This window comes from Bombus affinis, chromosome 17, assembly GCF_024516045.1.
Source record: "Bombus affinis isolate iyBomAffi1 chromosome 17, iyBomAffi1.2, whole genome shotgun sequence".
NCBI classification, from domain to species: domain Eukaryota; kingdom Metazoa; phylum Arthropoda; class Insecta; order Hymenoptera; family Apidae; genus Bombus; species Bombus affinis.
Window position 1 is genome coordinate 4,305,043 of NC_066360.1, and position 13,988 is coordinate 4,319,030.

At 35.3% G+C, this 13,988-nt stretch overlaps 1 protein-coding gene across 7 annotated transcripts in view; it reads right to left on the reverse strand.

Annotated features, from left to right (window-relative positions):
- Positions 1-13,988, reverse strand: part of LOC126926026 (phosphofurin acidic cluster sorting protein 2) — a 172,448-nt gene that overhangs the window by 36,829 nt on the left and 121,631 nt on the right. For 4 of the 7 annotated variants that reach the window (XM_050742118.1, XM_050742117.1, XM_050742119.1 and 1 more), the window contains exon 2: positions 889-957. The exons of 2 other annotated variants lie outside the window; for them this stretch is intronic. In XM_050742118.1, the coding sequence (XP_050598075.1) occupies positions 889-957 (69 nt within the window). Of the gene's footprint in view, positions 1-888; positions 958-1,913; positions 2,731-13,988 lie in introns of those variants that run through there. One more of the 7 variants, XM_050742122.1, reaches the window with a different exon arrangement.

The following is a 13,988-nucleotide window of genomic DNA, read 5'->3' on the forward strand; positions in this document are numbered from 1 at the left end:
TCACTTAGTTGCCAACCCAATAGATTATCCCAAAAGTTTCTGACATTTTATAAAGAAATAATAGATGCGCAATATTTTTTCTTTTGTATTACTTTATTGAATTATGTGTGATCTATTTTGCAGTAATGAAACAAATGTTTGTATATTATTAGTAGTATTATTATATTATTGTAGTATTATTTGCAATTCTGATTATATTATTGTTGAAAATGACAACGTGAGTTCGTGCTCGCCATCTATATGCAGATGCGTTAGTTACAAGAAAAAATAACTAGAAGATAGTTCTAGATACAATCGATAGATTTAATCGATAAGTTTAAGATGTTCTTTTGTTTTTATCCCTAGTCCATGTAAGAATGTGCAGTAAAGGTTTTTGTGGCGCAGAACGGTGTGACAGATTTATCCATAGAATATAATAATAGCTATTGTGATCCTACCTCTGAATATAGAAATAACAACAATTATATTATATTGTATGTTATATTATTTTGTAGTGATAGAACAAAATGGACGGTACATAATTCGATAAAATAATATAAAAGAGAAAATATCGTGCATCTACGTTGACAACTAAGTGATTGCGGATTTCGTCGTGCCACCTAATGACGAAATCCACAATCACTTAGTTGCCAACCCAATATTTCCTGATAAAACGAAAGAGACTTTTGGCACAAGCTAATACTTCGCATTGTGATGAAACGCGACAAATAAAATGCGGGACATGAAACGACGAACAGCGAGCAGTTCGCAGTGGAATTTACTTTCGTGATGTATGCACACGTAAAACGGAAAAGTCTAAAATGGTATCATTTGCTCGGACGTAATACATAGTTACAGTTATAGCTAAAAACTACCGACGTTCAATCGATATTCCATTTCTTGGCTTACCATTTGCAGTTCTTTGCTACTTTTCCGCGCATTATGCGAACGCTTGATCTCTTCGTTTCTTCCATAATTCTGCAAACCAATAGCACTTGAACAGATCTATTCATTCTTCGTGTTACACTAGATACAATTTTATGTTTGCTTATACTTTTTCTTTTTTCTTTTTTAACACGTGACACTCGTGAAAGTATCGTAAAATGTGAGAAACAGAATTTACGAAACGTACGTACATCTGGAGATAAGAAGCTGGTGAATTTTGAAAACTAAACATGTCGACTAGAATTACGGATCACTGGAAAATAAAACTTCTAATGGAAATTTGTGCGTGAAATGAATAATTGGCCAAGGAATGAAACAAAAGAAAAGAACATAATTTAATGAGACATTGAAGAGATTGGGAAAAGTAAAATATTACAATATGCAGTGCAGAAAATAATAATAAGCCAAGTCTCGTGGAATCATTGTATTCTACAAGATTGTACCCGATTCCCTTTCTTAACTCTCGGTTGCCTTTATGGGTCATAGTGACCCATAGCTTTCCTTTGGAAAAAAATATCTTCAAGATGTGACGCTTGTAATGATACTATTGCACAATCTATTGTTAATTTGAATTATTATTTTTTTTTTTTTGCATAATATCTGATGATTACACTGTTAAGAATTCTGTCAATTTGCGTCTGGTAACTCTGTGAAGTTAGTGATAGGTCGTTATGACCCAAGTGTCAGAAATGTGCATTTTACTTTTGTGGAAATTTTACTGATAGAAATCACTATTACAGTTTAAAAAAACGTTTGCACTTGTGTGTGTAATGAATTGATTCTTCCATAAAATTGCACTCTTCTTATTCAAAAACTGCTCTTCCTCAACATGTCAAATAAACATATTTTTCAGGAACGTGCACTAAGAAACTATTTTCCCCCTCAAAGTTGCACATTTAAAAAACATTAAATTTGAAAATCCTAGCGAGAAATATCGAAACACAAGAAAGTTACACTTTCTCATAAAAATGATTTTCCTCGAAACTTACAGTTTCAAATATTTCCCTTTCTTTCTCGGAAACAACGTTACTTCCTTCCTCCGTATTCTCAAATTTCCTTTGATCCGATATCGCCGCTATCCTTTCAACAGCAGCTGCTTGGAAATCGAACAGTGGATCAGATTGACCCGGCGAAGCGAGCGTGGCAACCGAGGGCTAATAAAACCCGTGAAAACTAAACCGGCAAAATAGAGAAATCACCTTCCAATAAGAAATTCAACACGACACCTTTGGTCTCTCTTTCTGCTTAACCCAACCCCCCAAAAAATAAACAAAAACAACAGAATATCAATCTTACACTGAATTGACTAAATTTCTGATAAAAACAATTCCACCTGCAAACTCGTCGAGTTCGATCTCACACTGTCCCAAGTCCATCACACAACACACCTTTTCCTAAATGCTTTTCCGATTCTCGTTGCTGAGAATTAGCGAAACGACGCTCGAATACGCTGCGAAACACTGAACCAGGTTTTCTAGATGTCGCGGTAGCCTCTCGAGGTCCGCGTGGGTCAGTCACAGCCGACTGTGCAAACGGCGAAAACCATAGAAAACGAAGCGCAATTGTGGAGAAACAAGCCCGTTTGCTACACGCGAGGCGGCAAGGTGGTTATTTTTATTTATGGAAAGCTTCCCTCTTCGGTTCGGGGGCGAGCTCGCTAACTATAGCTTCACGGCGCTATAACTACAGGTGGTGTTTCAGTTTCGCTGTACGTGTTCGCCTGGCGAGCCAAGCTACCATACACGACGATGGTGGTCGGTGAGTCGGCGACAGACTGCGGATCATTTCTTTTTTCCACCTACCAACCGCCCACGACGGGTCGTCGGTGGAGGAATAAATAGGAACCGGGGGCAGCAGACGCGGTGCAACAGAAATGATTCATCTGTCGAAGAATCGATAAACGAGCGGTAAGGTTGTCGTCGTTGTAGGTAAATTAGCCGCGTACAGAGGAGCACGTACGGTGGAAAGGCAATTTTACGCGGTTCTATTCGATTCTTTGTGTTTCTTATTTTTTTTTTTTTTTTTTTTTTTTAACTTCCATGGCTGGTTTTATAATTTTATTTTAAAACTCTTATTTCCTGGCGATAACAAGAGGAATAATATAACGAATAATAATGGAATTGTATAATAGAAGAGGAATAATACAATGAATTTTCTGTGCTTCTATTTACTTAGAATGGAAATAATTTTGTATCGTTTGCTATACCAAAGCGTGGAACAGTCCTATGATCTATTTACCGAAGCCGAATGAATTATTGCTTTGTTTTATCAATATGGCGCGATAAACAGTAACCTCATATATTAATAAACATTGAGAAATTGATTAATCGGATAACATAAGAACTTACATGAAATTAGATGAATAAAAGAAATAACAATTTTACATTAACATTGAAACCGGTCATTTAGTAATGTTAATGTTAAAGCTGAGAAAAGACAAGTAATTGTATTTATTGGCTTGGCAACTAAGTGATTGCGGCTTTTGTCAATACCACCTACTGACAAAATCCGCAATCACTTAGTTGCTAACCTAATAGTTCCCTTGTTTCCCGCAACTTGCCATGTGTCTTTTAACAAACAGAAGTTTTGTAGTTTTATAGACTTTCGAAATATATCAGGCAATTTTTGTAATACAACAAGGAAGCAAAAAGCACTTTGATCAATTACGAAAATTGTAAACGACAATTTCCTTATTCTTCGGATGTTCAGCTCGTTGTTATTTCGTATCGTAGAGCTCAACTTGGTGTCACTTTAAAATACTCGTCGGATAATGACGAATTTCAGCGTGTAGTTCTCTTTCTTTCCGCTTTATATAAACGTCTGTTTTCTTTATCTAAAAATCGTTATCGTCTTCCAATTCTGAGATTCTTCTTTTACCTATTTTTATCCACTTATTTATAAAATAGCGGCAATCTCAGAACTAATTCGAAATATAGAATCATTGTCTGTCTATTTATGAATAATTTATATCACTGACGTTAACCGGAAGTCATCCGTCGATAAACAATTCCACTTTCGCTGGTCGAAGCAATTGACTAATAATTACTAACGATAAAAGTAGAATTTTCGCTCCTGGGAAACGATACCTTCGACAGCAACGCAAACATTTCGTAAAAATACCAATGAAAATATTAACACTTTACCGACCGCTACCGATTCAATAGCATACGCACGTCCGACCGGCAGCTCAGGCGCAGATTCTCCCTGGCGCCGCCTCTGTTTCGGTTTAAACTCTCCAATACCATTCTTTTCGTTCATCGCGAACGATAAATTTTTCAAATTGGTAGAAAACTGTGGGAGCTTACAAAGCAACGCAACTGACGCAACTGAGCAAGGTACCTTAGTATTAAATAACAAACTGCTCAAATAATGAGAAAGTTTGTTAGCGACAAAAAGCCAATTAATAGGCTATCGGTCGGTGAGCGTTGGCAATAGAAAGCCGATTAATAGGCTATCGGTCAGTAAGCATCGGCGACAGAAAACCGATTAATCGGCTATCGGTCAGTAAAGCGCTAATAAAACATTTTGTGCAATCGCTTTTATAATAAACAAATAATTTCGCATCTTCGATCACCAGACAAATTTACGCTGACCAAATTCACGCACATACAGCCGACACTGCTTTTACACAATTGAAATAATTGATTTGCGAAAAAGCATAAAGCTTGCGTTTCATTCGATAAACGCACGAGAGAAAAGATAACACGCGTTAAGGGAAAATGAAAAAATACCATTTTTTGAAAAATCCGCATTTCACTCGTCGACGATGTCCATTGGTATCGCAACGAGTACGTTTGTCCATTAATGGAAAAAAATAATTTTCGTCGCTCGAAATATGTGCCGCGACGACGTGCGTTTCGTTGTGTTCTTGCACAAATTGAGGAAATTTGAAACGATATAATTTCAATTCTCTTCGAGTCAAATTAAATTCTCTTTACTCGATCAAGTTCTGACTGTTGGTGAATGTTCAATCTGTGGCTTATTGGACGAGCGAACAACACCTTTCGTTGTTTCTTTAAACAGAATGAAGAAATGTAAAACGATATAATCTCGATTCTCTTTGCATCGAATCAAGTGATTCTTTGTTCGCTCAAGATCTCAGTTGTACGATCTGACGATCGTTAAACAAATGAACAGCATCCTTCAGATGCTTTATGCTCTTACCGCGACTCTAAAACAGTCGGTTGTTTGTAACAGCGATAACAAAGTAGAATTTGTGTCTTGATGAAGCGGTTCTTGGAAGGTTCGTCGGTTTCTTCGGTTCGAGGATAAAAATAAATGAAACGTGTGAAAAATATCGTTTAAAGGTAAGTAAAACGTGCTAAGAAAACCGTGTAAATATGAATAAAACGTGGTAAAAAAAGAGTCGCTTAACTTTAACCAAGACGTGTTAAACAAATTGTGTAAAAGTTAATAATACGTGTTAAAAGGTCGTTGTAAAAGTGAATCTTGTAGAAAGATTCCCAGGTGTAACTAAAATTTCGATACTAATTCCATAGCAAACTATAATTTCCTTTTCGATAAAAGCCGAAACAAGATGGAATTGAATTTTTTTGAAAAATGAAGTTACCCCACTTTTCGTGATAAATGGTTCACGTATTCTGCTTTAGATTAGTCGTCTACTTTTTATCTGGCTGCTACGTGTATTATAAACTATATTATATTATATTATATTATATATTAGTATTATATATACTAGTACTATTATATATACTATTATATTATATACTATATATACTATTACTATTATATATAGTATTATATATACTAGTATTTTTGTTTTATTTTACGTTTGCATTATATATTTATACTGTAATTATATATATAATTATATTATACAACGTACTATTATATAATATTTAATTTCAATTTTTATATTTAATTATACGTATATTTATACATTAAATATATAATGTTACATGTAGCATAATATATTACTATATATATCACAATATTATACTATACAAATAATATGTATAATATAATAAATAATATGATATAATAAAATAGTATGATATTATATATTACTATTATTTTTGTTTTATTTTACGTTTACATTATGTATTTATACTGTTGTTATATATATTTATATAATATTACACGATGTGTTATATTTTATTTAATTTGTGATATTAATTATATAATACTTAATTTCAATTTATATGCTTAATTACACGCATATTTATATATTAAATATATAATGTTACATATAGCATAATATATTACTATATGTATCACAATATAAATAATATATACACATATACCATATGTAATATATACACATATACCATATAATGGTATTTGATGTATATATGATAATTTAATATTATATTATACAAACATATATATATATATTTATATTATACAACGTACTATTATATAATATTTAATTTCAATTTATATATTAAATACAGCATAATATATCACTATATGTATCATAATATAAATAATTTATACACATATACGTATAACGGTACACGATGGTCATTGGGACAGAATTCTATTTAAATTTGTGATTTCCACTGAATTTCTAAGGGCTGTAAATGAATATCTTTATATTTCGTGTCCCTGCTGTTCAAGGAACAAGTGTTCCAAGGGTATTGTGAATTGCTGATAATTTTTCCTATTTTTTCTTCGCCCCCTATTGTGCCGGACAAAAGCCTCGAGTAAGAGAGAAATGTGGAGATCGAGGAAAGAGATACGGTACGGTTGGACGTGGATTGTGGACATAATAGACTGACTATGACGCCGAGGAGAAATGGAGTCGCTTGCTATGTTATGTACCGTATTTTTCCCCTTCTTTTTAAAACGCATTTGTGTGGTAAAACATTCGTCGAACAAATTGTTGGTAAAACAAATTGTTTGCAGAGTATATCTTTGAATTGTGAAAACATGTAATTTCCAAAGAATTTAATATAATTTAAAACGTTTATGCGTATCAAGATCATAAAACACGAATGTCTCATATTATAGATATGCATCATAACGCGCATAAAATAATTCTTCGAAGTATACGACTGTAAGTATTATGTACACAAGTGTAGTAACATTAAAATTACTATTTTTCTAATTCCAATTAGCCACACGTAGTGGTATTATTTTCGAGAAGATTTACATATACATGTGTTTTTTATATTTTCTATGACAATTTCTTCGTTTGCAATTCCATTCTTCTTGCGATTCTATATGCATAAATTTAAATAAAATTTCATGAATGCAAAAGACTCGACTAATAACTCCCTGTGTATATGTAATGTATATTATTTATTATTATTTATTACTTATTATAATTATATACATTATATATTATAAATATATATGTATATATAAATGTATAATATAATAGGAAATATCGAGCAGACGAAATAATATTTTGAATGAAAAAGATATATACATATATCTTCTTATTTTATTTTTTATTTAACGCTTACCTCTCGACAGCTTCATGTACACGCACATCTACAATACTAATAGCATATAATATCTTCATTTAGAGTATTATGCCCTCTACTCGACATTTCCTATTATATACATTTTGTAGAAATAAAATTTCATTTTCTTAAAACTTTCACGAACAAATGAAAATATTAATCTAGAAATGTGTTTTAAACTCCGTACAATGCAATTAAGCTCCTTAGCTACTATGATAGACGTACACGTGTACACAGAACAAGTGTAAATGTGTTAATTTGCAGATACGAAATATATCTGTACGTATCGCGTATTAAATTACTCAACGTGCTATTCGTTTGTGCAAGAAGGCGCAGTGCAATTCTACGAATCACACGGTGTCAGCACACGAACGCATTGAATTCACCCTCTTTTCATGCCATTCATTATGCAATACCGCACTTTCTTGCCCCTCTTGGCAATTTTCTATTATTAAAACGAATCGATCGTAATCGTCTATCGCTTGGAAGAAAACCACGTATCCACGCTGATATCGATGTTTTGCTGTCGAACCAGCCAGTCCATATACCTAAACACATACATAGATGCTCGGTCGTTTTCGTATTTTCGTGCCGCGACTCGCACTTTATCGTGCGATCTTTCACACGCGTTTTCTCCTTTCTAATCCTTACAGGCTTAAGCTTTTTAATTTACAGACCGATCCAATAAACGCTTTTCAGCTTAATCGCCGTTCCAATAATATTTCGCCACCCCTTACAATTCAACACGACGATTTCCTAACCTTACTTTGAAGCTTCTTTACCCTTTTTTCTATTTTACTTTGCTTCTAAATTTTCCGGTCAGAAATCGTAATTTTTCGAAGCATTGAGAGACCCGTAGATAAAACGCGATGAAATTACTGTGCTAGAAATATACGATCGAACGATTTGCTGAGTTTCGAATTAATTGCAGAGGTACGTGATTGCTATAGCGCGCAATAAATTATGTGTATGCAATTATTATTTTAGTCAGGTTACGAGGCACTCATTTCGTGAATGCAATATCATATTAAGATCGTCGCATTTGCTTTTCTCTTTCGTGCTGACAACGCCTCACGTGTCAACGCCAACTTATTTCTCGAAAAAATTGCTCTCGATAAAATCGGCGTGAATCATCGATGATTCACACGCGCTACGAGAAAGCACGTTGGACGAGTGTGTATCTGTCGGGCATAAAAAGAGTACGACATAGGACAGGAAAAATTGAAGAATTGTTTAAGTATCAAGCGAAACCGTTTCCTTTGTTAAAGATAATAATGTGATTTATGTTACTGGGCGTAATATCAATAAAAATACCAGACGTGTAGCTAATGTGCAGTACACCAAACAATTCCAAAGATTAATTACGGTTTTTCACGTGATTCGTATTAAATTATCTTCTTACGAATTACAAATATTGATGACACATTTAAAACATCGAAACGTTGAAACATTATTTGAGCGACGTATCGCGTTATTTGCTTCTCGAACATATTCCGAAATAATTAATCGAATCAAAAAAGCAATCTTACAGAGAATTATTTCTACGGCCAAATAAAACAGAATTCTTTAGAATTTAATAATTTAGAATTAGAATAGAATTTAATTTCTTTACTTGAACAAACGTTTCCTGAAATAATTTCTCGTTCTGCTATATCAACCGTGTCAGAAATCCGCATTTCCCCGCGATACCTAACCTACACAATTCCACGCATTTGTTATTCCAGGATAATTGAAACGAGAACAATTAACGTTGCCTCGCAAAGCAATCTTTATCGTTTGTAACTGAAACGCGCGTGAAGCACGGCTGTTCCAATATTATTTCCAAGCGTGAAAATAAAGAAATTGCAAATAAATTCCTCGAACTGTCTCGTGCTCGTTGCAACGTATGCCGCGCGAGACAACAAATCAACTACATTCGCTGGAAGAAAGAAAGAACTCGCGTAAACATCCGCAGTCTACTGCTAATTAAAACCTTCTTTTGTCCGCTTTCGCAACTCACAGCGATTTCGTTAACCAATTTTCCTCGCACAACTATGCATCCGCATAAACATCCGCAGTCCACAAATCATTGGTCGCAGCGACGCGAGGTAAATGAACTAGCGAACCTACCAAGAAATCCAGGCGAACGCGTCAAGCTCGTGACAGATGCGCGGCAACCAGTTGAAACTATCGTGAAACGTGCGCCAAACTTTCGACTGGCCGTGTCACGAACTAGCGTGGCCGAGGTAAGTAACCTGACCATGGTATCGACGAGTGTGTAACGAGCGCACGAGGCTCGTGTGTACACGCTGTACACACGACGAGATGGGTAAGCGTCGATAAATAGCGGTGCAATTATTGCAGCGAAGATCGATCGAGCTGCGTCGATTTGGGGCGCGATGTTCGCGCGCATCAACGACGAGCAAAACGCTAACGATATTTCGAACGTCGATGCTTTTCCATTTAAATATTGAATATTAATTAAGTATGTTAAATATGAATATTAAATATGTTTAATGACACCGTGTATTATGCGCTGCGGTATCACGACGCTTAACTTCTGAATATCGAAACTGTCGAACGAAATTTTCAGTTGATATCAGACGAGTCAACAATACACTGTTTGAGTGACGAACAGCTAGATTTTGTGTCGATAAGTCCCGGTAATGACAAAATCCGCAATTACTTAGTTGCCAACTCAATATACATATTTTGACAAATCTTCGCAATAATAGCTGTAATATAAAAGGTATAGGATGTTGAACACAAATCTTCAAGACTGGCCGCCATTAACATGATTAATAGTTTAAATCTTCCGACATTGAGCAAGGGAGAGACGATATCCGACGTAATCTTTATTAATAAAATAGCTAAATGTGCATTGTTGACTGATAAAAATAATGATAAGAAGCCGTCTGTTGTTTTGCACGAAACAAATGAAAGAAACTGTAGTCGCATAAATCGTATGGACAATCGCGTAAATTCTTATCACACGAACATAGAAATTCTCTTATAGTGTTAATTCTGCGTAATATTTTCAAGATATTCTTTCGAGCGTTTTCTATAATAGTGTTGCGTTCTAAGTTTTCTTTATACTTTTATGCTTATGTATTAATTATTCAAATGTACCGCCATCACTAACGTGCATCATTTCAACTCGTAAGTTAACGAAATCAGACGAGTTCTCGTGGCATCGACCAGCGTCGCGTCGTGTTATGGCAAAAGAGACCATACAGTATGGCATACACACACGGTTCGCGTGTGTCACATGAATCACCGAACGCTGTCGGCTGATGAATGAGCTCCTCGTCAAGTAGCCCTCCTCGTCCAACCCTCCACTCATCTCCTCGGTCGACTATCCTCCACCTCCGCCGCCTGCGGCCAGAAGCAGCTGGCCACGCGTTTCGCGTACGCATCTTGACCTCGCTACACCCTTGTTGCTTTTCAACCACGTCTCGACCAAGTACATAATCCGCGCACTTAGGATACTATATATGTATGTAGCTTTTCTTCTTTTTCCTTTTATTTTCTTCTTTTTCAATTGTTTTCTCCTTTTCTTTTTCTTTTTTTTTACAAGTTTAAAGCCACGCGCACGTTTCAAGGTACCGGCGACTACGATAAGAGTAGTTAGCGAAAAATACAGTTACCTATGGTCGGTAAAAATCGATATGTCTGAGGAATCAGTAAGGTTAGAATCTTTTTGCAAAGACTTGCACAGAGTCGCAAGGATTCGAGTTTCGAAGCGTGTCTAGTAAATTAGTAGCGTGTTTGGAAGATTTGCACTGATTTTCGTAGTGTCGCTGTTTCGTATTTGTTTCAAGTCGCTTGTTATCTATAACAGGTAAATCGACATGTATCGGTAAGGTTAGAGATGATCATTGATAGACAAAAGGTATCGAAATCGCGAGGAAGAATTGATATTTTGCTGTTTAAAGTACCGATAGAGGAGAGAGAAAGGAAAATCGAGTTGTTTTTCATGTTTGATATATCGAACAAAGTACATTTACGTTATATAAAATGTTTAATTCATATTATACACAGATATGTCTTTACTATTTTACCATTCCAAGCATCTTATGAGAGATAATATAAGCAACGTTAAGAGTCACGATATATGTCGATTATAATCTTTCTCAGAACGTTTTCTATTCGATTCTTTGGAACGTACGCGTCTTGCGACAGGAAACTGACGCTTCGACGTGGCGGAAAACAATCACAAAGTGGTGGCGCGATTTTTTGAACTACGATAGTCTTACTACAAACAAGTACAGCACACTAAGGTCTATCTAAGAGTTAACTTTCCACACGTTGACGCGCGTTTGATTCGACGTAAAGCAACGGCGTGGCGCGTTGAATTCAGCCACGCGCTGCAAATGCTTTTGCAAATACCCGGTACAAAATATGAATATCGACGTGGGGCAACAAGCGCGTGGAAACTAAGCCAACGACGAACGATCATGCGCGAATATTTGACGATAAATATTCATGGAAATTAGCGAGCTATTCATCGGAACAAGCGTACAGAGTCGACGCGACGAAAGACAAAAGACGAAACCCTACGATTCGATGACCTGGCTTTCCAGAGAGAAGCTGGAAATTAACGTCGACGCAATTTGATTCGAAACTGGCGAGGACTGCGTCGATTCCCTGCATTTCAATATTTTACACTTGCCATTTATAAAATATTGATATCGCGCTTGTTCACCTGTCATTTCAGGTAAAACTGAAAATGTGGAATAATTGCTGCTAATAAATAAAAAATAATAATATTCCAATAGGCTGTCCCGAAAGTTCCTTTCGTTTTGCAAGGAAATAATACACTCATTTTTTCTTTCTTATATTATTTTATCAAATGACGTATGGTACATTTCGCAGTAATGGAACAAAACAATACAAAAGAACAAATTTTCCTACAAAACAAGAGAAGCTTTTCGGACAATGTGATAATTCCAAATGAATTTTCAACTGTTCAGGTTATTTCATATTGATTATTGTTAATTACTGACCATTACTATTGTTTTAAGTAAACACACACGCAAGTTTATGGAACTTTCCAAATACGTGTGCGATATGCATTTATGACGTAGATAACAGACCACACGCGTACCTAACCTATACACATTACGTTTGCTGTGCACCGAGTGGAATAGTTGGTGGGACGAGGAATACTTAAAAATGCATAAAAATTGGATAATCTGGATGCATCGTAAGTGATGCGAGAAGGGATGGATTCGTGTCGTGCAGCCGATAATTGCTTCGCGAATAATTTCATTGTGAAATAGTAATCAGACACGACGTATAGTTTAGCGCAATTCCATTAGGATCGATCGTTGTACCGTGCATACGTAATTCGATTATGACGCGGCTAATAATCTCTCGCGGACAGAGTTGTACGAATTCTGCGAATTCTGTCGCCACGGGTCACTTCTTTTATCAGATCGTATGGTGAAATTGCGAGGATGTTCGTCGTTGCAGAATTCTATCTGTTCCGTTATCGACATCGTATTATGTATTCGACTTATCATACAAGATAAAAGATTGGTATTTATATTTAATCAGCCATTTTAACGGTTATTATCGATGTGACCAGAAGTTGCAGTATAGAAATCTGTAGATAAGTTAGATTGATTTTCGTTACCGATAAATATTATCAGTAAGATAATTTTCTTTTTGGTTACCGGTAACCGTTACATGTGAAAGAATTTTTTTCTTTGGTTACTGGTAACCATTCTATGCGAGAGAATTTTTTTTTGTTACCAATAAATAATGTTATTCGCAACGGAATATTTTTTTATTGGTTATGGATAACTATTACGTATGAGAGAATATTTTTTGGTTACCGATAATCATTATCGACGAGAGACATTTTTTTCCTGGTTGTCCGTAACCATTAGGTGCACGAGAATTTTTGTTTCGTCGCTGGTAACCATTATACATGACAAAACTTTTCCTTGGCCATCAATGACCATCGTAACCAGAATTTCGCCTGAGCATCAAAAACCGTTATCTGTGACAGAATTGTTTTTCTTCATCAATAACCACTTAATCAGACAAGACAAGAAGTTGCAGTGTACTAATTAGCAGATAGAAGTAGCTGATTTTGGTTACCGATAACTATTATCAGTAAGATAATTTTCTTTTTGGTTACTGGTAATCATTACATTATTGAGAGAATTTTTTTGGTTACTGATAACCATTCTATGTGAGAGAATTGTTTTTGGTTCCCGATAACCATTATCGACGAGAAACATTTTTTTGCTAGTTGCACGTAACCATTACGTACACGAGAATTTTTGTTTGGCCGTCGATAACCATAATCCATGACAAAATTTTTCCTTGGTCACGAATAACCATTATTCATGATAGAATTCTTTTTCGTCACCAATACTCATTTTTTTGGCAGAATTTTTTTTGGACACCAAAAACCGTTATTCACAACGGAATGTTTTCTTCTTTTTGGTTATGGATAACCACTAAGTATACGAGAATATTGTTTGGTTGTCGATAACCATAATCCATGACAAAATTTTTCCTTGGTCACGAATAATCATTATTCATGACAGAATTCTTTATCGTCACCAATACTCATTTTTTTGACAGAATTTTTTTTTGGACACCAATAACCGTTATTCACAACGGAATGTTTTCTTCTTT